The following is a 25,697-nucleotide window of genomic DNA, read 5'->3' on the forward strand; positions in this document are numbered from 1 at the left end:
CCGCGGCCGCCGAGCCGAGCGGCGCCGCGCGGGGCCGAGTCGAGCCGAGCAGCCACCCGCGACGCGTCGCCGGTTTAAGCGCAGTGCGGGGCCGCGGCCGGGGGCGGCGGTAGTGAGAACAGCGCTGCGCTCCAGCCCCCTTTTCCCTCCATGGTTTCTCTCCGCTCCCGTGAGTAACTTGGCTCCGGGGGCTCTGCTCGCCTGCCCGCACGCCGCCCACCGCCCGGGACCGCGCCGCCGGCCTCTGCTACTAGCAGACCCCTTCTGACGGCCCTCGCTGCGCAGGCTGGGACGCCTCTCCCCCCTCCGCCCCCGCCGCGGAAAGTTAAGTTTGGAGAGGGGGGAAGAGAGAAACATGGACATGAAGAGGAGGATCCACCTGGAGCTGAGGAACCGGACCCCGGCAGCTGTAAGCAGAGCCCCCTTCGGGCGCCCTCTCCCCCGATGACTTGCATGTAATGGTGGCCACCTGCGGGGCCCCGACCACGGGTTCGCCGGCCGGGCGCGGGGAAGAGCGCAGCTCGCGGGCTCGGACTGGGAAGGCGGGCGAGCGCGGAGGGGGGAGCGAGCGCGCGGGGATTAACTCTTTGGCGCCCACGGGCCCCCGCGGCCGTCCGGGGAAGGCGGTGGGGTGGGGAAAGCAAACTTTGAGCTCCTCACCCGCCGGGGTCCTTTCCCGGAGGAGCGCGTGTGCGTGTGGCCGGCGGCAAGGGAGGGAGGAGGGGGTTGTGTAACGCTGGGAGCCATGTTTGCAGCCTCCCGGGACGCGCGGCCGGGCTGAGGCCCGGTCTGCCGAGGAGCCGCGCGACCAGCCGGGGCTGGGCCCATTGCGGGCCAGGCCGGGCTCCGCGCGCCCCGGGCCGGCCGGGGAAGGGGCTTGGGCGGGGTGGGGGGGCTCCTCCGGCCAGGCCTCGCGGTTGGCGCCGGCCTAGCTAGGGCAGGGGCCGAGGGGCGAATAGGGGGCTCTTGGCCTCTGAGGGGGACGGGAGGTCCCCTCGAGCGCTGGGGGGCTTGAGCGGGCATGGCTTGGCGCGCGCGGAGCGGGGGAGGGGCGAGCTCGGGCGGCGTCGGTGGCGCAACCGCCGCCCCTCCCCAGGCCAAGTTTGAAAAAAGGATGCGGTTCCCGCCATTTTTCAAGCCTAAAAATAAAACTTTCTCCGGCATTTCTCTCGCTCCCTTTTTGCCCCCCGGGCCTTCCCCAGTCCCGGCCTCCCAGGGCGGGCCTTGCTCGGCCCGGGGCCGCCGGTGTGGCGTAGGCGGCTTCTCCCTTCCCCCGTGCCGCCGTAGCGGAGCCCTGGGGCCCCTGCCTGAGAGGCTGGCCCCTCGGTGTGGGCGGGCGGCGGCGGCTCCTCGCGTCAGCCGGGGCGCGCCACAGGCCGACACAGCGCCATGTTGGCGAACTCTCGTCTCCCTCCGCCGCGTGAGCCGGCCTGCTGGCTCGGCCCGCCGAGCCCTGCCCGTCCGCACCGGCGGTGGCTGTGGGCCGCCGCTCCCCGGGCCGAGCCTGCGGCTTGTTTGGTGCCCGCCTCGCCAGGGCTTGGCTCGCTCTGGCTGGAGCCGCGCGCTCCGGCTGCCGCCGACTCATCTCTTGGGCGCGCTGCCGTCTCCCTCCCCCCTTCTTAAAAGGGCAACGCCAGGCGACCGCCTCCGCCCCGGTCGAGCGTCGGGGGCACGGGCGGGCCTCGGCTGGGCTCGCGGGCTGGGCGGCCTCTGTCCTCGCACGTGCTCGAGGGCCGCCGACCCAGGCCGGCACTCGCCCGCCGCGGCTGCGTGAGCGGCGGGTGGACGTTTAAGAATCGGCTTTCTTTTCTCCCCTGGCCCTCCCCGCGAACTAGAGCGCCTTCCCGTGGCCGGGCGCGGGGAGGCCGTGCCTCTGCCAGACCCCTTCTTCGGGTGAGTGGCGTCTTTTGGCCCTGGGGCAGCCGATGCTGGCGATGGGCGCGTTTCGTGCAGTCAGGGAGCTATGGGTAACAAGTTGCCAACTTGTGGGAATTCGTCAACCGGCTTTCCCTTGCGTGCATGAGGTTTTGAATTCCTGAGGTCTTCACAAATGAGGTGCCGGGTCGCTGCACCTCGTAGCCTCCCCGTTTGTCCCTGAGGACCTCGGGGGGTGGGCGTCTCGACTCGGTGCTCTGGGTTTTTAAGGTTGAGGTTTGACCTCAGTGGTCCCTTCGGTCCATCAGTCAGACATTTTGTGTCGGCCACGTGCTAGTATATTGAACCGTTAAGCTTGTTCATACTGTAAACCTTGTAGAGTTGTGATCTCATTTTGAGGAGTTGGTAATTTAAGACGTCTGAATTATTACTGCGTAGTTCCAAATGAGAATGTGGAGGAATTAGATTTAGCCAAATTTTCCAAAAGAAAAGTACACATGGGTCTTCAAAGTGCCTTAAAATCTGGAATTTGAATTCTTAGAGGGTGCATAATGTACTCTTAAAATACTCAGCCAAGAGCACTGTTGCTCCTTCTGGGAAGTACAGCTGGGCTAGTTGTATGTGGAATTTGTTCTTATATGAAATAACTAATATATTGCTTTTTTAAAACATATATATGTGGAAGCGTTAATTTTTCAAGAAATCAGTTTAAGCCTTGCCCTTTTGCCCAAAACAGGCTAGAGTCGTGAGGCTATTTAACTTATACTGAAAGGTCAGTTTGTCAGTTGCAGTATTCACATATCAGGAACTCAAAAGCCACAGGTGGCTACTGTATTGGGCTGCACTCTCCTACTGTAATCCACTGGTTTTTGTTTTTTAATATATGACCTTTTTAAAAAAAATATCTTGACTTTTAAAAAAATTTATTTATTTATTTTTGGCTGTGTTGGGTCTTCGTTTCTGTGCGAGGGCTTTCTCTAGTTGCGGCAAGCGGGGGCCACTCTTCATCACGGTGCGCGGGCCTCTCACTATCGCAGCCTCTCTGGTTGTGGAGCACAGGCTCCAGACGCGCAGGCTCAGTAGTTGTGGCTCATGGGCCTAGTTGCTCCGCGGCATGTGGTATTTTCCCAGACCAGGGCTCGAAACCATGTCCCCTGCTTTGCCTGGCAGGTTCTCAACCACTGTGCCACCAGGGAAGCCCTTGACTTTTTCAAAAATTAATTTATTTTTGGCTGTGTTGGGTCTTCCTTGCTGCACGCGGGGTTTCTCTACTTGGGGTGGGGGGTCTACTCTTTGTTGCGGTGTGCAGGCCTCTAGCTGTGGTGGCCTCTCCCGTTGTGGAGCACAGGCTCTAGGCATGCAGGCTCCAGGAGTTGTGGCGCACGGGCTTAGTTGCTCCGCGGCATGTGGGATCTTCCCAGACCAGGGCTCGCACCTGTGTCCCCTGCATTGGCAGGCGAATTTCTAACCACTCTGCCACCAGGGAAGTTCGTAATCCACTGGTTTTATTAAATAAATATTTGAGTACCAACAGTATGGCAGGGCCTGGAAAAGCAGTGTGAACAATGCAGAGAGCAGCCCCTTCCGTCCTGAAGCCTCAGAACCTAGTGGTGCCTGTTGCACTGTGCAAGTAAGGGGGCCTTGGGAGAGTGTCGTGGGAGCCAGCCAGGATTGTGGGGTAAAGAATGGCTCCCCTTGGGCTTCCCTGGTGGCACAGTGGTTGAGGGTCCGCCTGCCGATGCGGGGGACGTGGGTTCGTGCCCCGGTCCGGGAGGATCCCACATGCCGCAGAGTGGCTGGGCCCGTGAGCCATGGCCGCTGGGCCTGCGCGTCCGGAACCTGTGCTCCTCAATGGGAGAGGCCACAACAGTGAGACGCCCGCGTACCGCAAAAAAAAAAAAAAAAGAATGGCTTCCCTAGGAACTCTTACAGGGAGACTGAGTAGGAGTTAGGTTCTTAAGAGGGGAAAGCTTTGACCTTAAACTAAAGGCTTTGGGGGGTGAGGGGAAGCTGTAGGAAATTTTAAAATAAGAGTTTAAAAATGTTTTGCACAAAAGCATCATCTTTAAGGTAAGTGAGAAGTTCCAAGATGATTCTAAGTCAGCTAGTCACATGGCTCCATATGTTGTGGAGCCAGCTGTTAAAGAGTAGCCTTGACCTCTGGAATCCTGCAGACTCTTGTTATTTGGGGAAAGAAGAAGAACCCTGTCTCTATTGAATGTATTGGTATAATGACAGGAGGCTCTTAAATGCACAGCACAGTGTATTCCTTGGTTGACCTTGATGTCATCAAGTGAGCTTTAAGACTGTTTGAGGAGGGTAAGTGGAGGCTTGATCATCAGTGTTTTTGTTTTAAGACTAGATGGGCTTGTTTTTTTCTTCAGTGGAATTTTTTTTAAATAAATTTATTTATTTTTGGCTGTGTTGGGTTTTCGTTGCTGCACACGGGCTTTCTCTAGTTGCAGCGAGCAAGGGCTACTCTTTGTTGCGGTGCGCGGGCTTCTCATTGCGGTGGCTTCTCTTGTTGTGGAGCACGGGCTCTAGGCACACGGGCTTCAGTAGTTGTGGCACACGGGCTCAGTAGTTGTGGTGCACGGGCTTAGTGGCTCCGCGCCATTTGGGATCTTCCTGGACCAGGGCTCGAACCCGTGTCCCCTACATTGGCAGGTGGATTCTTAACCACTGAACCACCAGGGAAATCCCCAGATGGGCTTTTATTGTGAATGTGGCTTTTTTGTTTTTATTTTATTTTGGGGTTTGAAGAAGACCCTGGTAACACTTTACTTCTTGTGTTCTTTAGTCAAAGTACATGAGACAGACCAAGATAATAGGTTCCATTTCACCTGTTATAAACCGGTATGCTCATTTCCCTAAGGGGGTGACTCATAAAGAACTATAATAATTCAGTTTTTTCTCAGTCCAAAGCACCTCTTTATATCAGAGGTTTGTTCTCATAGTGGAAAAAATGGCTTAAGATGGCATTTTAAAATAATCTTCAAAAAGAACAGTGATCACTGTTTTTAAATATAGGCAAGGATAGGAAATACTTTATACAAAATATTATTGGTGTTGTCAGTTATTTCACTGAGAGAAAATTGTATAGTACTAGAACATACCATGTATACCACAGAAATTGGTGGTGTTGTCAGATGTGAGAAGAGACATGCAGTAGCGAGATATAGATATTATCTATATCTAAATTTGTAATTTAGATATATTCCAGAATTTGAGAAGATACCTGTTCTTTATGTGAGGCCCTAATCTTTCTATTATGCCAAACATGCCAGTGATACGAGCACCTCATTAACTATGAATCTAGGGGTATCTAGCCTTGATGTTAGCTCTGTTCCAGTCTTGTGTTCAAAGTGAGAAAGTGATGCAGTTCCTGTGGTTTACAATCAATGCCCCTGTGGAACACTGGTGGGCTGTATGCTAGACTGAGACATTTCATATCCCACAAATAAGAGTAGTTTTTCCTTAGTCCCAATTTACTAAAAAAAATTACTTTTAAAAATAAATAACATGAGGGGACTTCCCTGGCGTTCCAGTGGTTAACGCTTCACTGCCCCAATGCATGGGGCACGGGTTTGATCCCTGACTGGGGAACTAAGATCACACATGCCGCATGGTGCAGCCTTAAAAAAAAAAAAAAGGGAAAAAAAAGACAACGTGAGAAGAACCTTTCCCCCAGCTTTTGGCATTTATTTTGTCTGTTGTGATGTGATTTTGAGCTCCGTGGAATATTCTAATCGGTTGCATAGCAGCTAATTGGGTTCTTTTCCTTGTATAAGGAATACAGTCTTCATTGAAGAAAAATTTGATACAGATAAGCTAAAAAAAATAGTAGATATAGATAAGGAAAAATTTAAAAACTCAGAAATCTCATACACACCCATCCTACCATCTAGACATTCTGGTGTATAGTCCACGAGAATGTTTTTTTCTAAACTCAGATCATACTATTAATGCATATAATATCTTGTTAAAATATAGTAAACATCTTTATCTTTCTCTGGCACAGTTTATTATTTTACAGCCTCATTGTTAACGTCTGCATAGGTCATAATTTTTTTTTTTTTTTGCGGTACTCGGGCCTCTCACTGTTGTGGCCCCTCCCATTGCAGAGCACAGGCTCCGGATGCACAGGCTCAGCGGCCATGGCTCACGGGCCCAGCCGCTCCACAGCATGTGAGATCTTCCCGGACCGAGGCACAAACCTGTGTCCCCTGCATCAGCAGGCGGACTCTCAACCACTGCGCCACCAGGGAAGCCCTGCATAGGCCATAATTTAACCATCCCCATTAGGTGGTTAGAAGGTTTTTTACTGTTGTAAGTAGTATTGAAATGAACATTTTGTAATGTGAATCTCTGTCAAATTGCTTTCTAGAATGGTTCTCCCCACCAGTAGGGTATGAGTGTTTCCTTCCTTCATACCAACAGTTCTGCCATCCAAACACATTTGAGAACTGCTAATGTTCTATTCTACTGTCATTTTGCAAACATTATTTTAAAATAATAGTAGGGTGGAAGGTTTGAAGACTGATTAACTCAGAAAGAGTTACTTTCCACATTTTTGGACATATTTCCACATATTTCGCTTACTATAATAATCATGTATTTTCTAACAAAAAATTGATAACTCAGTGATTTTTAATCCTCTGTATCTTCTTTTCCCCTCTTATAACAATTATAATTGATGATTGGGGAAGGTCACTCAACCAGTTACGGAAAATTTATTTTCTTTTTTTTTAAAGAGTAGCTAGGGGGGCTTCCCTGGTGGCGCAGTGGTTAAGAATCGCCTGCCAATGCAGGAGACACGGGTTCGAGCCCTGGTCCAGGAAGACCCCACATGCCACAGAGCAGCTAAGCCCGTGCGCCACAACTATTGAGCCTAAGCTCTAGAGCCCACGTGCCACAACTGCTGAAGCCCATGTGCCTAGAGCCCTGCTCCGCAACAAGAGAAGCCACTTCAATGAGAAGCCCACGCACCGCAACAGAGTAGCCTCCGCTCACCACAACTAGAGAAAGCCCGCGTGCAGCAATGAAGACCCAGAGCAGCCAAAAATAAATAAATTAAATAAATTAAAAAAAAAAAAAGTAGCTAGCGAAGTAGGAAATGAGAGCAAGTTGGAGAGGATGAAAGGAAAATTCCTTGATCTCCTATGGGGCTCCTAGCCCCAATCCCTGTAACTTGGTTGCAATATATTTCAAAATTTGCATTGAAAAACTAGAGTATCAGCTTTGCTGATAACTATCAAAAACAAAAGTTGAATAGGAAACCGTTTGGATTTTTGTCTTTAGCTCTTAAGTGTTTACCTTAAATTAACGTTTGAGAAAAAACTAGTTTAGTTGGAAGATGAGGAATGAAGAAGAGTGAATTTGGCCCCCAAAGTTAAGTCATCTTTCTTCAATCAGAAAGCCTGGTAACTCTGCCTGGGATCAGATAGCTCCCTGAGTTGTGCCCACAAATGTACAAGTGCCTGTGCAACCTTCCCTCCTGGGAGGATTTGGGACATAAGGAGGAAAAACTAGGGCCGCTTTTTCTTGATTAGAGCCTCCCATTTATTCTGGGTCTAGATTGGGATGCCATGGCATTGTATGTCCCCCACCCCATGTACCTTCCTTTGTAAGGCAGTCTGGATCCCTTCACCCTCAAGAAGGAATTGGGGGAGAGGGGAGGCTTAGTTATCTCAAGTGCTGCTGACACAATGCCTGAGAGCAGACACCTTTTCACCAGGGTCCTGTTTAGAACTTTAGACTGGCTAGAACGCTGCTTATGGCAGGCTTTCCAGACCTGTCATCCTTGGGCACAGCCCTAAGTGGACCCTCCTTTGGTCTCTGCTTTCTGCAGTAATTTCTCACTCTGCTCTGTGCTTGTTTGTGGCTCATCTTCTTACTGTGCCTCTGGAACTTTGTTCTGGGGTTAGCCCATTTCTTTACTACGTGCCTTCCTGGAAAAGTCTAGGGACATGATTTCACTGCTGAGCCATACAGCCCAGCCCTTCCCTGTACTCACCCCAATACATTGTGTTGCCTCCTACTCAAGGAGAAAATTAAAGGTCTCAGGTGTGCGTTCCCTGACTTCTCACTCTCCCACTTACAAACTTACCTGCACCTGTACCCATCCTAGCCATCTCTTCTCCATGAAAGAGCTGCCCCATCCTCAATAAGAGTAGAATAACATCTCATTTTTAATATGTATCTTTTATAATTTGTTGTTGTTGAATGATTTTTTTGTTTACTGATGATTTATATTTTTATGGCTTGTCTGCTTTTTTGTCATTTCTTTTGGGGTGTTTGGTTTTTTCCTCACTTAGGGTAAAAACAGTATCCTCAAGAAAAAGATAACTATATGCAAATACCTAGAATTTCCATATGTCAAGAAAGGTCACAAAAAAGTGTTAAGAGGGATTGGTTGCCATTTTAAATAAAGAACTCAAAACTCAGAGACTCTAACGTTTATATTTTTTTTCACCTAGCAATAGATTGTGAGGAAACAATCCTTATTACAAAAGAAATTTCACATAAAAAGATAGCATGGCATTATATATAATAAACTTGGAAACATGTTCAGTAGGGAGCATTGTAATTTATGGTGCATCCATACACTTTAATTTCTTTAGCCATTAAAAATATTTATAATTGTTAAAATATGCTAAGTAATATTGTTTCATCTTGCTGTATTTAAAATATACAAAGACTGAAAAAAAAACCCAAAGTATTAAGTGACAAACGGCAGTATGCTTTGCATTAATGTGATTATGCTTAAGATCAGAAAGTAGGTTCTCTTCATACCCAGGTTTCCTCTGTTTCATCATGTGCTCATTCCCCTACAATCCGGACACAAACCCCAATGCCATTTTTTCTGCATTTGACAGTTGTGAAGGCTCCTTCTCATCCTGAGGTATGGTGGTAACTAAAATAGACATGACCCTGCCATCATGAAGCTTGATGAAATTTCAAGGCTAGCAGTGACCTTTTTTTAAAATTATTTTATTTTTAATATTTATTTCTTTATTTGACCCCGCTAGGTCTTAGTTGTGTCGTGGGGGATCTAGTTCCCTGACCAGGGATGGAACCTGGGCTCCCTGCATTGGGAGCGTGGAGCCTTAGTCACTGGACCACCAGCGAAGTCCCTAGGAGTGACCTTTTTTTTAACCTTTATTTTTTTTTAATAGATTAATCTCATCATAGAAATGTTAAATAAGGTTATGGAAAAGTCCCCCAGCCAGTCACTTTCTCTCCCTGAGAAGAATATAAGAAAGTGAATGTGTGATATGTGACATAAATGAAAACATTTTATACATTTTGTGCCTTTTTCATCATACACTGTATCCTGGAAATGAGTCCTTTGTTGATGGACAGTTATATTGTTATCTAATTTTTTTCAATCCTTTTTTTCCCCCCCTCGGTAACTTCTTATGCCTTATTTCATAAACCTTTCTGGGTGTTTGAAACTAATGCTTCACCTTTGGGTACTACTGATTCTTCTCAAGTCACCTTTGCAGGATCCCCCAGGTTCCATCCTTGGTTCTCTTCCTAGGAATTCCATCTTTTCACTACTGTCTCTACCCTGATGACTTCCAAATCAGAACTTAAAACTAGAACTCCCATGAACTCCAGACCCTCATGTCCAGCTGCCTGGGGATACTTTCACCTGGACTTCTCATGAGAACTTTAAACTTGGTATTCTTTGTGGTATTCATAATATACCTGCTCCCCCTCTACCCCGACCCCATCCCCAAAGCTGTGCCTTCCTATTTCCATCCAGCTACGTAGTTCCCATTTCTTTAAACCAGAACCTCAATTCCTCTCCATCATCTTTCATACTCAGCAGTTAGATTTGCAGATTTGGACCACTTTAACATCTTTTTTTCCCTCCCAATTTCTCCTTGATTCCTATTCGGCTATTTGCTTCAGCAGACTTGTTCTAACTCTTTGATGACTCTAGTTAAAGCAGAATTTTACCAGTTGAGAGAAATGTCCAAGAGGTACACCCATGGGCTGGGAGGCAAAATGGCTATCTAAATTTCTCCTTACTTGGCTTTTGGCATATTGGTGTCATTCTGTATAACGTTTTTGGATTCTCTGTCAGATATAGTCATAGAAAACCCCCCAAATCAAATAGAAACATTTAGTTGTAGTGCAGTATACTACTTAGGTTGGTGGGTGATTACAGTTGACCTTTTTTTAAAAAAAAATGATTTGCTGGTTTTACTCTTTTTAATAAATGTATTTATTTTTTATTTATTTATTTTTGGCTGTGTTGGGTCTTTGTTGCTGCACCTGGGCTTTCTCTAGTTGTGGCAATGGGGGCTACTCTTTGTTGCAGTGTGTGGGCTTACCATTGTGGTGGCTTCTTTGGTTGCGGGGCACAGGCTCTAGGCGCATGGGCTTCAGTAGTTGTGGCACGCAGGCTCAGTAGTTGTGGCTCACAGGCTTTAGAGCACAGGCTCAGTAGTTGTGGTGCATGGGCTTAGTTGCTCTGTGGCATGTGGGATCTTCCCGGACCAGGGATCGAACCCGTGTCGCCTGCATTGGCAGGCGGATTCCCAACCACTGTGCAACCAAGGGAAGTCCTACTTTTTTTTTTTTTAATACAAAAGAAATACATGTTTGTAGAAAACTTAGTACAGATAGGAATAAAGTAAATAGCAAAGGTCTTTGTCATTCTCCTGCACCCTTTCCCAGTATTCACTATGCCCCAAGCACTACTTTCTATAACAGTTCTACTTCACAGATGAGGAAACTGAGGCACAGATAGGTTAAGTGACTTGCCTAAGGTCACACAGGTTGTGAGTGGCGAAGCCAGAATTCAACCCTAAGCATCTGTCTCTGGAGCCCAGCTCTCCTCAGTCTACCTTAAGTTTTCAGATACGCTAATTTTCATCAGAAGAGGAAAGAATGTCCGAGGTAGCTAGAGAAAAGTGGAAGGAAGGGAATAAAGAAACAAAAGATATAATGGGCCTGTATGCATCCTGAAAGCAAGGCTTCTGAAGAGGAAGTAGAGTAGTGAGAAGTAGTGAAGAAGCGAGCAAGAAGTTGTGGTGTTGTGGGTGTCACCGACTCTAAATCAGTTTCCTTCTCTGTAACTGAGGGAAGGGTATGGTGGTACAAAGAAAAATGAGTAAATTCTCCATAAATGTTAGCAATTGCTAGAGTAGTATCCTTGGATTTTGTATGAGAGAATAAAGATACTACTAGCCCCTATTTTCATTTTAGAACTATCAGCATCTCCTCATACATGCTTGATTAATGCTATTAAACGTGTTAGATTCACTGCAAGAATGCCTTTGGCAGTTAAAACTAATTTGCATCAGTGTAAATTTATCAAAACGTGTTTAAAACTTGCAAGTTTCAGAGTCAACCACAGAGCAAGAATGGCAGTAGGGATTATCATGGTAGATATTCACACAGTAGGCTTTATTAAATAATTAGTATTCACAGTCTTCAGATGTGATACCTTTGGATGGATTTGAATTCTGAATTTCAGGACCTCCAAATAAGGAGATTTTGTTGCCTGAAAAAGGAACCTAATGTCTAACAGTTCTCTCCCCTAGAAATACTTTCTTACATGTAACACAAAATGATCTTTGTTTTGAATTAAGGCCTCTTGCATCTTGATCTTTTCCTAGTGTTAGAATAATCTTAGTAAAGATTAATAAGACCAAAAGTAGAAATGTATAGTCCAGAAACCTGTAGCCACAATCTCTTAGTGACCTTGATGGGAAAAGTGAAGCTTTCCTCTTTTCCTTGTGTCAGTCTCCTGGGCCTTGAGGAAGACTCGGCCTAAAGGGGTTGCAGGGGTTGTGGGGTATCTTCACTCCGCATTTGTAGTTAAAGCTGCCCCTTGCGGAAGAGACATGGGAAAAGGAATAAGGGGGGTATCATTTCTTCACTTATCTTGTAAGAACTGTAGCTTCTGTCCCTGGAAAATAGAGTTTAAATCTTTATTTGTATCATGGTGTGACATTCCACCCTTGATATCTATTAGAATATTGTTACTAAAGGCTTAATCATTTTTCATTTATTTATAAGTGTGATGTAGGTCTAAGTTGAGGCTGCCACTATATGTGGGTGGTTTGGTGGGTATTTATGGTTGGAGTTTTTGCATTGTTTTCTGCATGTTTTTTAAAGCTTTTCTTCCCCACTTTGTCACCCACAGGTTCGAGAACTTGTCCTGGACAATTGCAAATCAAATGATGGGAAAATTGAGGGCCTAACAGCTGAATTTGTGAACTTAGAGTTCCTCAGTTTAATAAATGTAGGCTTGATTTCAGTTTCAAATCTCCCCAAACTACCTAAATTGAAAAAGGTAAGTGCTTTTTCTTTAACAGTAGAAGAGAGAACCATCCTGCGGAAGGGAAAAATATATGATTCTATCTATAAGGAAGCGTTTAGTGTAGCAGAAAGCATATGGCCTTTGGAACTGGGCAGATCTGGGATTGAATTCCAGCTCTAACGTTTCCCTGATGGGTAAATCTTCCTCAGGTTACTTAATCTCTCTAAGACTCAGTTTCCTCATCTGTAAACTTGTAATACCACCTGACCTTGCAGAATTGCTGTGATGTTTGGAAATAATACATGTAGGGTGCTGAATAAAGAGTAGTTATGAAGAATAATTATTTTGTGAATAATTTATTACTTGTTATGAATCTGTTGCTATGATGTTAACTCATTGTTCTTAGTATGCTCTGGTTTAAGAACCACAGGTGCCTCCCATTCTTCGTGTTTTATGTTGATTAAGGGAGAATTGAAGTATAGACCTTTCAAATTTGTAGTCTATGTTATTTCAAACCCATTATGTAATTCTTAATGACTAGGAAGTTTAAAATGTGTTGTGATTGACTGCAAGAGTTCATTTTAACAAAACTGCTGTACTTTCCTATCCTAGTTGACGGCCCATTGTTAGGGCTTTATTGGTCTAATTATAAACCAATCGCTATCCCCCCTAACAACCCCCCCCCAAAAAAAAACAACAAAAAAACCTCAAGGAAAATGTTTTTTTCATGTCCTTGCACGTTGCCCTGTCACAAAGCCCCAGAATGTCAGAACTGGAAGAAACTTAGATCTTCTAGCCTTGTTTTACAGGCACAGCAGTAGACCCAGAAATTACAGAAACGTACAGTAATTTGCCTAAAGCCACCCACAGAAGTGGTTAGTACTGGAACCAAAGCTAGAACCCATATCTTCCTATTTGCTAATCCAGTATCTTTTCCATTACATACGAAAATGTTTGTGGTCATGGCAGTGTTGCAGAATTCTCCACTGTTTACCTAATCTCTTTATTAGGGAGTTTAAGTTGAACCTTCATCTAAAAAAGATACACATAGAAAACAAATCAAATTGAGGCAAAGGACAAGTAGGCTGTTCCTGTAACTTGCTTGCTTGAATTCTGAGAGGGACTTGTTTTTTGGTTAAGTACATGAATTAAAATCCAGAAGTGCTTTTTACTTACTTGCCTTTTTTAGGTAATAAATGCTCAGAAAGTCCTCATAAGTTTCAGGGCAACCCTCCTGTCAGAAAGAATTCTGTTATGTTTAAATTTGTAAATTTTTTTTCTTTTTTCTGACAGTCATTTCCTTTAGAGGTTCAAGTGTAATCCTTTTATGTTTGCATAGGTTATTGTGACATTGGAAGCTCTGATAAGCCTATAAAAAAACTGATGGTTTTTTAGCCTGTATCTACATAAACTTGATGCTAGCAGGTCCCTACTGTGTGTGATTGTGTTCTGCTTTCCTAGCATCCTGGTACATTTTCCTGAATTACCATGGTCTGTGTACTACCACACTTATTCAGAAAGTCAGTGTATCAGGGAACAGTGTATCAGTGTATCAAATCCTTCTGAAGTCCTATCAATCACTTACCTTGTAGGGTCAGAGAGGGAGGAATAGAGATATCTGTAAACCAAACTTAAAGGCACATTGCGTGTTCTCACAGCTGATTTTCTTCCTACCCCAGAGCACAGATTTTTTTTTTTTTTTTTTAACAAGAAACAGGTTCTGAAAGAAATTTTGGTGTATAAATGTCGCAGGTTTCCTAAATTTACACATTGATTTCATTTCAAAATAAATATGCCACTAAATGCTTTGGCAGATTGCCTTGTTATCTCTACTCCCTAAGATACTCATGTTGAAAGGGTGTGAATGCTACATGTGTCAATATTCTAACCAACCAAGAGAAATTTTAGATATTTTACTGGACTGTCCCATCAGAAGGAAAAAAATGTATTGAAATGTTGCATTTTTCTCTTCCGAAATGCTTAATAACACCAAAGCAGCAGACTTACTGTTTTTTAAACTCATTCTTTCAACGAATATTTAAATTTTTAAAAGTTCCTCTATTCTGCATCATGTACTTCATTTCATTGCATGCCAGACTAAATTGCATAAGTTGTCATGCTGTTCTAGGCACATAGCATAGCGGGGAGCACATTGAAGCTAGCCTGCCTGGCTTCAAATCATAGGTTCACCGATGTAACAGCTGTGTGATCTGTGGCACTTATATAGTCTCTTCATAGCTCATTTTTGTCATCTGTAAATGGGGGTAATAATTCTGCCTACCCCATAGGGTGATTGTGAGATCAAATGAGTTCATGGATTTCTAGTGCTTTGAACAGTGCCTGAAGTACTATGTAAGGGTTAGATACAGTTACCATTGTTGTTGGCAGTTAAAAGAGAATTGAAACTAGCTGTCTGGCTTTAGTTTTCTTCATCTGCAAAATGAAGAGTTTGAATTAGATGCTCTCAACCATCTTATTTTTCCAGGCTCCAATTTCTTTCACTCTAAGAGTCCAATATTCCTTGGTGAAGGCTCGTTCCTTCATTGGCATACCACTTGCTGTGCTACTTGACCTGCAGCTAAGAAATTAGAGTGGGTTCTTACGAAGGCTGGTGCCAGGTTTGTGTAAGAAGTGTCCTCTGGGGAGTTGGTTTCGTCAGCCCTTTCGAAGCCGTTGCCCCAGTCCCTTTTTCCAAAGTCATGGAGCTTCTTTAAGGGCTTGTACCATTCCTGTAGCCTTCAGAGCAACATTCCCTGGTGGCTTCCAGATGTAGAACTCCATGGCGAGCCAACACTGAACAGAACCAGGTTAGGTTTCAAGTGGGCATTGTGAGCTTTGCTTGGCACACAGAATAGCCGCTTAGAATGCAGACCATTTACCCTTCCTGGCAGGTATAGAGTATTACAACTTCTCAAAGAATTCTCATTTGCTTTGACCCACTTTTTAGGTTAGAAAATGTATTTGCTGATGTTGGGGGCCAGCAAACCGTTATAATTAGCAGCTGGTTAAGAAAATACAACTCTTCTAATCCTAACATGTCTCTCCTTCCCAGAAGTGTTCCTGGGATCTGTAAACTACTTATTTGGGTTTAGTCAAACAAAATGAACACACCTGCCCTAATAAAAAATAGAGATCATTTGATCTTGGTGTTTGAGAACTGTATTCATTATTTATAACACTTTAATGATATGTGTTTCTCTGTGTGTGTTTGTGTGCTGTGTGCATTTTCTCTTAACAGCTTGAGCTCAGTGACAATAGAATCTTTGGAGGTCTGGATATGTTAGCAGAAAAACTTCCAAATCTTACACATCTAAACTTAAGTGGAAATAAACTGAAAGATATCAGCACCCTGGAACCTTTGGTAAGTAATCAAGAATTTGAAAACCAGGACTTATTGGTCATTTTCATTTTCATATTTCTTTATTGTGAGGGAAATAATTGGAAATAATAACTGACTGAGAAAATGGTGGTTTTTTATAGTACTTCTTATAGAAAGAGTCCAGTTTTAAAGAATCAGGGCCTCTTTAGCCATACGTGTGTGTTCCTGTGACTTTGCTCTCCGTCCCTTATTATTGTGGTATCTTCCTTCAAAGGGGAATTCTTTTCTTTTTTGTCCTTTTTAAATGTCATATATTAACTATAGCCTTAAACATTTATCTTAAAATTGTTTCCCCAGACTGGCCAGACTGTTCTATATTATACTTTTACAGAAAAGGCTGTTTATATTGGGTGACATATCTGATCTGTAGATGGAACAGACCAAGGGCAGCTCCAATGAGTTTTAGGTCTTCTAATTCATGATCTTGTGTTGTAGCTGGATCACTGTTGCCTAAAGTTTTGCATGGGAACCCCCAGATTCTCCTCAGTCTTACATCCTGGGATAAGCTATGGAAAGTTAAATGCCAGTTGGGTTATAGACTTGCTGTGTGACCTTGGGCAAATTGCTTCTTCTCTCTGGGCCTCAGTTTCCTCACTTACGAAGCAGGAAGGGTAATAATCCCTGCCTAACTTACCTCACTTAGGAGTTCTGAGAATAAGATAAGGTAATGCACTTACTTTGCTTTGTTAAGTTGGGAAGCTGTGTTAATGGGGGTCCAGTCTAGTGGAACTTGTAGTGACCAGAAAAGAGCTTCTGGAGGCAGGGGTTAATGCAGGGGGAAATGTTGGGTCCATTTTGACTTCTGAAAGTATTCTTCAGTGGGGAAAACACCATCCTCATCCTCATCAACCACATACATTTTGAACTCCGTCTACGTTGAGCCCAGTTCTTACAGTCAATGCAATGATTGTGAATGCCTCTGCTTACTACAGGGACATTAATCGAGAGACAAAGAAGGCATCAATTCAAACTTCCTTGGACACCTTTTTTAAGAGACCTGGGCCATCCAAACCATCCCCCAAAGCCCTTCTAAATTCTAAGAAGGCAAGCAAAATTATTGTTAATAAAATGTTTAATGTTTATTATGGCTAGCCTATTAGTTTTAGGCCAAATTTCTGAAATGGTAGAGTTGTGGTTTTTTTGTTTTTTTGTTTTTTTTTTTAAGCAGTATTTACACATTACATTGGGATCCTGAATAATCTGTGTGTAGTGTATTTTGGGCCTTAAAGCACAATTTTACTGCTTTAAACAATTCTAGAGTCCTACAGTTATTGGGGGTTTTGTTGTTTATTTGCTTTCGCTTTGTTTTCTAGCATACTGTTTGGCATGTCCGAATTATTCATAATGGGTCCTTTCTGAAGAAGTAGCAAAAAATGTCACAGATTCAGAGTTGCAGAAACAGGAAAGCCTTGGAGGCCCTGTGTACTAGGCTAGTTGATAGAATTAGAAAACGGGCTTGGGGCACTGTTGAGCATTAAAGATCTGGAGTTGTATGTATTTTTGCACATCCATTCCTAGGAAATAATGTTGAACAGTAAATGGCTCATTCCTTTGAGTGGAGAATTTATACTGAGCCTCTGGGAAAGCTGCCTAAATATATTCATGGTTCTATCTTAGCTGGTATAGAGTCAACCTTTCTGTGAAGAGAAAAGAGTTCTACAGTTGTCTGGGGTGGTATTTCAGCATTTTTTTCCCTCTTTGTCAAGAAGTCATCCCTGGGCTTCTGGGGGTCAGGGGCTGTCCAGTAGGGAACCTAATCTGAAAGCTACATGACAGAAAAGCAGTTCTCCCTATGATCAGAAGGGCTGGGGACAGCTTTCTTAAGACCTCAGTGTACTGACTTACATAAGCACATTATTGGATCCACAAAACTCTTGGATCACTGTACCTTGGTGTTTTGAGGAGTACATTTGTCTGTTGCTGTAACACTGTTCTGTGTTCCATGCTTGGCTCCATGTTCCCAAGGGCTGTTCAGTGAGAATAAAACCAGTGTGGGAACCTCTTTGAACAGGAAGACGAAGATTTGTGAGTGCAGGGATCATCAACCCCTTCCTCTAAAGGACCAGATAATCTTCTAGGCTTTGTAGGCCATGCAGTCTCTGTCACAACTACTCCACTTTGCCATTGTAGCATAAAAGAAGCCATACATAATACATAAACAAGTGAGTGTGGCTGTGTTCCAGTAAAACTTGGTTTACAACTACGGGAGGCAGGCCGGAGTGGGCCAGCCAGCTGTCATTTGCCAAGGCCTGCTTTAGAGCACAGATTTTCAAATGATTTTTTAACTCCCAAGAACTACACAGATACCTCAAGTCCTGCAGACAAGGTTTTGTTTCATCTTTGTTTCTTCCCAGGTCCTTGTGAATGTTGAAATAGATTTCCCAATAAAGCATCGAAGTCTTTAAACATCAACATTTATTTTTTTACAACTTGCTTCATACAGAGATCCTCTCAGTAATTTTTTAGAGAATGGCAAACTTTTCTCTTGACTCAGAACCATTAAAAGTTAAATTTATGAAGCCGTATATCCATATGCCCCCCAAGCCCCTATTTAAAAGGCACCAGGCCTCACAGTACTTCACATTTTGTGTTTACTGTTTATCGGTTTGCCCCCTCTTCTGCTCCATATGAGGGTCTGTTGTCACTTTCTGTTGCTGTCTCCTTACTTGCCTGTAATACTAACTCTGCCCTCCCAATCTCTTAATTCACCCTTAATCAAAACTTAATAGACCTGGTATTGAAATACTAGTACACTGATGTAATAACAAATGAAGATCTGAGTAGAATACGTGGACATTTTCCTATTCGCTTTGGCTGCTCAGAAAACTTCTTGGGCCAAGTTTTTAGATCTTAACTGTTTTAGATAGATGAAACTGAGGTTTCGAACAAAGAGGTATTACAACAAAACTTCAAGGTATGGTAAAATCAGAAGAATTTTACTTCAGAAAGTTCTGGTAATAGTGTCAGCCTTTTCCCCCAAAATTAAAAAAGAAGAAAAGAGTGTAAAGTTTCTCTACTTGTGAAGTTTCAACTCTGAGTCCCCCTTCTTTTCCCCCAGCTTGCACTGACTCCTGTCTTCCCAGAAAATATCTGCATCACCACACTTTGTGCTTTACTAGGTTCTGTTCTCGAGTGTTTCCCATCTATGTCCCCAAGTAGAAACGTCAAGGATCTTGATGTTGATTGATTTCATTGAAAATTTTTTTTCCCTTCCTATTCTACCACCCCAGAGCACTGAAGACTGACTGCTTGATAACCCAGCAAGTTCTTATTGGTCATTTGATTACTCAAACATTAAAACCTAGTTTTGAACCAAATTTGTTAAAGTCTCTGTTTTGTCTCATATTGTAAAAAGGTCCAGTTTTAATAAATATTTCAAATTCATATTTCTTAAGACTGTTCATACTGCCAAAAGAAAACAGTTCTCTGAGAGGATAGAGGTAGAAGGGAAGGACTAATTAAAAATCTAGTGACCTAATATAAAGGTTGCAAAGGACTTGAAATGTTTTCCTATGTACAAGGCTGAGTAGGTAGCAGCTAATTGAATTCAGAGCCTAGAATTTTACCTCTTTAGGAGATGGGTTTTGTTGCTTATGTTCCTTTGGTTTAGTAGGTATGTTTCTTGATCCTTTTCCTCAGAAAAAGTTGGAATGTCTGAAAAGCCTGGATCTGTTTAACTGTGAGGTTACGAACCTGAATGACTACCGAGAGAGTGTCTTCAAGCTCCTTCCCCAGCTGACCTACCTGGATGGCTATGACCGAGAGGATCGTGAAGCCCCTGACTCAGATGCCGAGGTGGATGGTGTGGATGAAGAAGAGGACGATGAAGGTGAGTGGGCACAAAGCAACGTGCAGTGAACTTAATTTCTGCTTTCCAAAGGTCCTGATTAGGCCACTGAATGCTCTTGCTATTGAGAAAAATAATTTATATCCATGCATGTAGGCGTTCTGTTAAATTTGAAACTCTTAGGGCATTGAAGTCTTCAAATGATCAAAATAGAAAATGGTTTGTTAGCTCATTAGTCTTGAATTTGGAGCCTAGAGATCATAGACTGCTTCAATCCATTTTTTGAAGTACTTGTGGTTTATGGTTTACTAAAAGGACCATTGCCTCAGGTCTCCTGCCTTTCTCCTAGCTGTTTCCCTTTCTTGGCTAATGCCAGCTTATCCTTACCAACTCAGCTTTGTCAACACTTCCAGGAAGCATTTTATGATGCTGGAGACCTAGGTCCTTGTATGTGCCAGAGCATCCCCTCGCTTACCTCTTTCGTAGCACTTGTCACTCTGCTATTCTTGTCCCTTCCAACTATGCTATGATTACCTTCTTTTTTTTTTTTAATTTATTTATTTAGCCGCATCAGGTCTTAGTTGCGGCACGCAGGATCTTTCATTTTGGCATGCCAGCTCTCTAGCTGTGGCTTAGTTGTCCCACGTCACATGGGATCTTAGTTCCCCGATCAGGGATCGAACCCTCGTCCCCCACATTGGAAGGTGGGTTCTTAACCACTGGACAACCAGGGCAGTCCCTATGATTATCTTCTTACCTCTTTATTCACAGGGCCTAGCACTTGGTACATGTTTTTACATTCAAATATAAATATCTTTCCTGCTTTGATATATGACTATAGAGTTTTAAAAGGTAATGATTTGAAAGCACTATGTGTTGGATTCCATTTTTCATTAATAAAGGAAATAATTTCTAGCTATAACATGGAATTAGAATATACTTTTTATTTTTGACATTTTTTTTAATATATAAATTTATTTATTTTTGGCTGCATTGGGTCTCCGTTGCTGCGCGTGGGCTCTCTCTAGTTGAGGCGAGTGGGGGCCACTCTTCGCCGTGGAGCGCGGGCCTCCCATTGCAGTGGCCTCCCTCATTGCGGAGCACGGGCTCTAGGCACGCAGGCTCAGCTGCTCCGCGGCATGTGGGATCTTCCCGGACCAGGGCTCGAACCCTTGTGCCCTGTGTTGGCAGGCAGATTCTTAACCACTGCGCCACCAGGGAAGCCCCATCCTGTTATCTTTAAGAATCTTTGTATATTTTCTACCCAAACTATCCCTCCTGATTAGCTTGTGCTTTCCTTGCACAGTGACTTGTTTACTCTGAGTCACTCTTAGGATAAAAGGTTTCTCACCTGAGTGGCTTAGAGGAAGCAGAGCTATGAGTGATCACATCAATCAGCATGAAGAAAACTTATTCTCCGAGAATTCCTGATGTTGCTAGAATTTGCAGCATTACTGTATTTAAAGTATTATTTTAAATATCTCTTTAAAGATGAAAGTTTATAAGACAGAAATGGTTAAGAAAAGTGGAGAACATCATCAGGCACCTTGGTGGCAATTAGGGGGGTAGTACTCTGGAAGCATTTTACAGTTTTGTTTTGCAGCAGGTTTGAGACAAGGCAAAAAGAGATGGGATGTTAGATGGTAAAGTGGACACTGAATAGGATGTTTCCTCTTGTTCCAAATGTTTACATCACTTAGTCCCTTCATTGCTTGTTCTCAGTTTTTCTTAAAAGCCAGTCTGGTTGTCCATATTTAAGTCCACCTTAAATGGGTTGAGCAGCCACCCATGTGCAGGAGCCTGTAAAGAAAATTCCTTGGAGAGTGGAAGGCAGTTCTCGAGAGCAAGATCAGTCAGGCAACAAGTATTTGAGAATTTCCTATGTGCCAGGCTTTTAAAACTATCTAAAAAAAAAAATTTCCTATGTGCCAGGCTTTTAAAACTATCTAAAAACTAGACTAAAAATAGTTTTAAGAAAAAACAAACATGGTTCCTGTCCCTTGGAGCTTACTGTCTACTAAGAAGAGAAATGTTAAGTAATCATAACTAAATAACTAATCACAGGTGAGCAAAGTGTGTGGTAAAGGAGAAGCACCAGGTGTGTGAGAGCATAGGAGCTGAGACCGGGGGTCTGGCAAGTTGGCCTGAGGAAGTGATGTTTAACTGAGACTCAAAGGTTGAGCCAGTGTTAGCCACACAGAAAAGAAAGGGAAGAGCATGTGGGGTCCAGAGGCAGGAGAGAGCACAGCGAGCTCCAGGACCTGGAGAGGTAAGAACTAGTTGATGAGAGGCCTGCACCAAATGGAGTAGAAACACAGGACACAGGTGCCTTTCAGCCTGCCTGGCTACCACCACTGCCCCCACCCCCATCCCCATCATGGGGTTATTATGGGTGTTTCCCAGGTTCCTGATTTGCACAGCTGGTTTGTGCTGGTACCCTTACCCCAGAGGAGGTTGGTGGGTCTTTTTTGTTTTGTGTGTGTGTGTGTGACTTTTTACTATGGAGAATTTCAGACATAGACAAAGGTAGAAATAACAGTAAAACTAATTTTAACTTTCATTTTCCCATTACTGAGTTTCAGCTGTGATCTGTTCACGCCTGATATTATTTTACAGACACACACACTCCCACCCACTTCTCCCCTTCCTTATTTTGAAGCAAATCCTAGGCATTGTGTCATTTCATCGGTAAGTATTGTAGTGTACACTTGGTCTGCCAGGACTCCTGGCATCTGGATTTTATGGGGCTCAGGCCAAAGGGACTGAGCCTCAGCAACTTGCAAGAAAGGAGGTGACTGTGGTTCGTGGTTTTCTCTGACATTGGTGTGGCCCAGCATTTGTCCTGTGGACCAACCCAAAGCTCCCCACCACCTGAGTAGGTGTACCTTGTGAGACACACAGGGTATTTGATGTATTCCTTTTGGACGGTTTTCAGAAGGAGAAGATGAGGACAAGGAGGAGGATGAGGATGGTGAGGAAGAAGAGTTTGATGATGAAGAGGATGAAGATGAAGACGAAGATGTAGAAGGGGAGGAGGATGAAGATGAAGTCAGTGGGGAGGTCAGTGCACCTCTTGCTGCCCTGCTTCCCATTTGTAATTGAAATAAAAGTGTGGACTGTTTAAAAAAGAAAAGTCTTCTGAAGAAATTAGTATGCTTGTAAATAGACTAATGGCCATCTGATTAATTTAGCTCTTGTCCCCCTTTTAGTAAATACTAAATAGAATACTTACTGAATGCTAACTAGGCAGTGCTTGGCTCTGCACAGTAAGTTTTGACCCTTTAACTTTGGGAGGCAGCAGCAAGTTGAGTATTCATTCAGTACGGTGAGAAAACTGGAAACATTGAGAACTGATGGGATGTCCTCCCCTTTGTTGTACTGAAGTGAAGGGTATGTTTACCAAGTCTGAACTTCTTGTATATCCAGCTTAATGCAGTAAATGCATTATGTACCTGCTGTGTTAAAGAGTTGAGGATGAAAAGTTGAAGAAAAATGTGGTCCTGCTCTGAAAGAGGCAGGTAGTGTAATTTATGGGACAGGCAGTAATAACAGTTATCTCTGAGGAGCTGAATACCATAGAAGGATAGGAGAAAGGAGTGACTTTGACCCTAAAGGGGACTTGTGAATACAGGCCAAGAAAATTAGACATCAAAAAAAAAAAAAAAAAAATGTTCTTTTGTAGTACAAACGTAAGGCTGAGCATTTGTATAATCTCATAGGTGTCTAATGAAATAAAGTTTCTGAAAGAAGCTTTTTATAGGAAAGGGAATATGGAAGTCTTTGTCCAAACATGCTCTGAAGTTTTTAAAATTATTTCCGGAGTTACCCATCGTAAGTTGTATACTAATTAAAGATGTCTTTAATTAATGCTTACTTCTGAAAAGCAATTTTTAAAGAAAATTTTTAATTAAGCTCATTAATTTAAGAAAATCCAGCAGTTCTCACTATATTAAAGTAGATAAAAGTAACATTACAGTTTTCTCTTTGAATGAACTGTTAAATTTAATTGACAGTTCTTGTTTCTCTTCGTACTTCCTAACTTGGCAGAATTAATCTAATAATGATATGCTATTTACCATTCTTTAGGAAGAAGAATTTGGACATGATGGAGAAGTTGATGAAGATGAAGACGATGAGGATGAAGATGAGGATGAGGATGAAGGTGGGTTACTGCATGCACTTTGGTCCCTCTCAGTTAAAGATCAAGGGAAATGTCCGTTAATTTAGAATTTGAAATCACTGAGAAGAAAATAAAATGCCTTTGGCCCTGGTGGTCTTCAGAAGCACTTGTAAAGCCCCATCAGTGTGTGTGTACTGGTTCACCCACCTGCTCTACAGCAGTTAGTAGTGCCTGTATGAGGATAGGCGGCCCCAGCCTCAGTCCCCACATGTGTTTTTAGACCCCATCGTTTGTGTTACTGTTAGGCATGAGATTTCTGTGTTTGGAATTTTTTCATTAAAAAAAATCTTAATTGGATTGTAATCTTTGCAGGGTAGATAAATAGCACCTTTCTAGTTTTTATTGGTGTTATTCCTTTCCCCACCACAACCAGAACCAGTGAAACATCTGTTTATTTATTAGAAAGTAGATTCTAACGCTTGTGTAAGTTTCAGAGTACTGGGTTGGTTGCTGTGCTTTCTGTTGGTTCATACTTTCTCAGCAGCATCTTCTCTCAGTGCAAGTCACAGGACTAAAATTACTTTGGATACAGCAATGATTAGGACCTGGTCTCTGCCTTCAGGGAGCTTTTTGGAACACAATTTAGTGCAGATTTAGCTAATTTCATTAAAGTAGCAGTGAGTTTTTACTAGTTGAAAAAACAGAACGACGTGTAGGTCTCTGTGTCTCAAATACTTAAGGAGTCTGAGAAATCTCTTTTTAGTTAATGTAAACTTGCAACAGTTTGAGTCTTGCCATGTTCTAGGCTAAATACTTGTGCTATTTCATTTAATCCTCAGAATAACCCTATGGAGTCAGTGCCATTGTCCCCATTTTACAAATGAGGAAATAGGCTTAAGGAGCTCCAGAGTCCTTGCTATTTATTTTAATAACTGCTAATGTCTGATTTTGGTGACCAGCAAGTGTAAGAAAAATAAACATTTGGTTAGACAGCAACTTAACTTGAGAAAACTGAGTTAACTTTGCTGTGATTTGAGGTGCTGCTGTGCATTTTACCCTTCTTGGTTCCGTGGCTACTATTTATGCTTCTTAGAATTAAAACTTCTTAATTAACAACCTGTTGATTTGATCAAGCTTACATCATTTTTTATCTCCCAACCGTTAAAAAATGCATTTTTGTTACCTCTGTTAGCAATAATTAGGCAAAGTAAATGCCTTTCCAGTTGTCTCAAAATGAATTTTTATTATTGTGCAGAAGAGGAAGAAAGCGGGAAAGGTGAAAAGAGGAAGAGAGAAACAGACGATGAAGGAGAAGATGATTAAGACCCCGAATAACCTGCAAAAACAGAACTGCTCAGTACTGGTTGGACTGCTCACACGGATTTGGTAGCTGTTTAAAAAAAAAAAAAAAAAGTAGCTGTGATACAAACCCCAGGACACCCACCCACCCAAAGAGCCAAAGAATAGTTCCTGTGACATTCCGCCTTCCTCCATTTAGTCCCTCTTGGAAATCCACCACCAAGCTTGGGGACTTCACCCCAACAAAATTGTAAGCATTGTTAGGTTTTCATGTAAGACTCTTGCTGTAGTGTGGATAGCTGTGATTGGTGAGTCAACGGTCTGTGGCTGCCAGTTACACTGAGATTGTAACAGCATTTTTACTTTCTGTACAACAAAGAAGCTTTGTAAATAAAATCTTAACATTTTGGGTCTGTTTTTTCATGCTTTTCTTTTCTTTTTAATGAAAATTTTTTTACATTAGGACATTTTATGTGACAACTGCCAAAAAAGTATTTTTAAGAATTTAAGTGAAATAAACACATTCCTCTTTGGTAAAGCCTAGTTGTATGCTTACATTTGTAATTTAAGACTTTGATTGTAAGCCTGTGTTGAAACACTAAAGAACTGGTTTCTTTGGTGTTTTTATATTAGTGGTTGTTGAGGGGAAATACACAAGTATGTAGGATCTTTGAGCATTTAACTCTAATCCTCATTCTTGATGACTGAGAGTAATGAGGTAGACTTTTGAAAAATAATGTGTGAAATTCAGTGCTCTGGAGCCCCTGAAAGCCAGTAAAAATAATGCTAGATTCAAATAATAGATGAATTAAGTAAAGGAGGTAGTATAAAGGAGAAGGCCTTACTCTGAGTCCCAGGAGATCTGAATTCTAGTTCTGGCTCTGCCACTGATTTCCTGTGTGACCTTGTGTTGCCCTCTGGACTACCTCCCAGTCTGTAAAGTTGAGGAGGTGTG

The 25,697-nt window shown here is 43.0% G+C and overlaps 1 protein-coding gene across 1 annotated transcript; it reads left to right on the forward strand.

Annotated features, from left to right (window-relative positions):
• ANP32B (acidic nuclear phosphoprotein 32 family member B) lies at positions 1–25,151 on the forward strand. The gene is made up of 7 exons (XM_029203134.1): positions 1–409; positions 12,041–12,190; positions 15,396–15,518; positions 19,176–19,365; positions 22,259–22,383; positions 23,410–23,485; positions 24,699–25,151. The coding sequence occupies exons 1-7, from the start codon at positions 356–358 to the stop codon at positions 24,764–24,766; spliced, it is 786 nt and encodes a 261-aa protein (XP_029058967.1). The 5' UTR covers positions 1–355; the 3' UTR covers positions 24,767–25,151.
• Positions 25,152–25,697: the final 546 nt, after the last annotated feature.

The sequence above is a fragment of the Monodon monoceros genome, unplaced genomic scaffold, assembly GCF_005190385.1.
Source record: "Monodon monoceros isolate NGI ecotype Baffin Bay Population unplaced genomic scaffold, NGI_Narwhal_1 Super_Scaffold_5, whole genome shotgun sequence".
NCBI lineage: Eukaryota > Metazoa > Chordata > Mammalia > Artiodactyla > Monodontidae > Monodon > Monodon monoceros.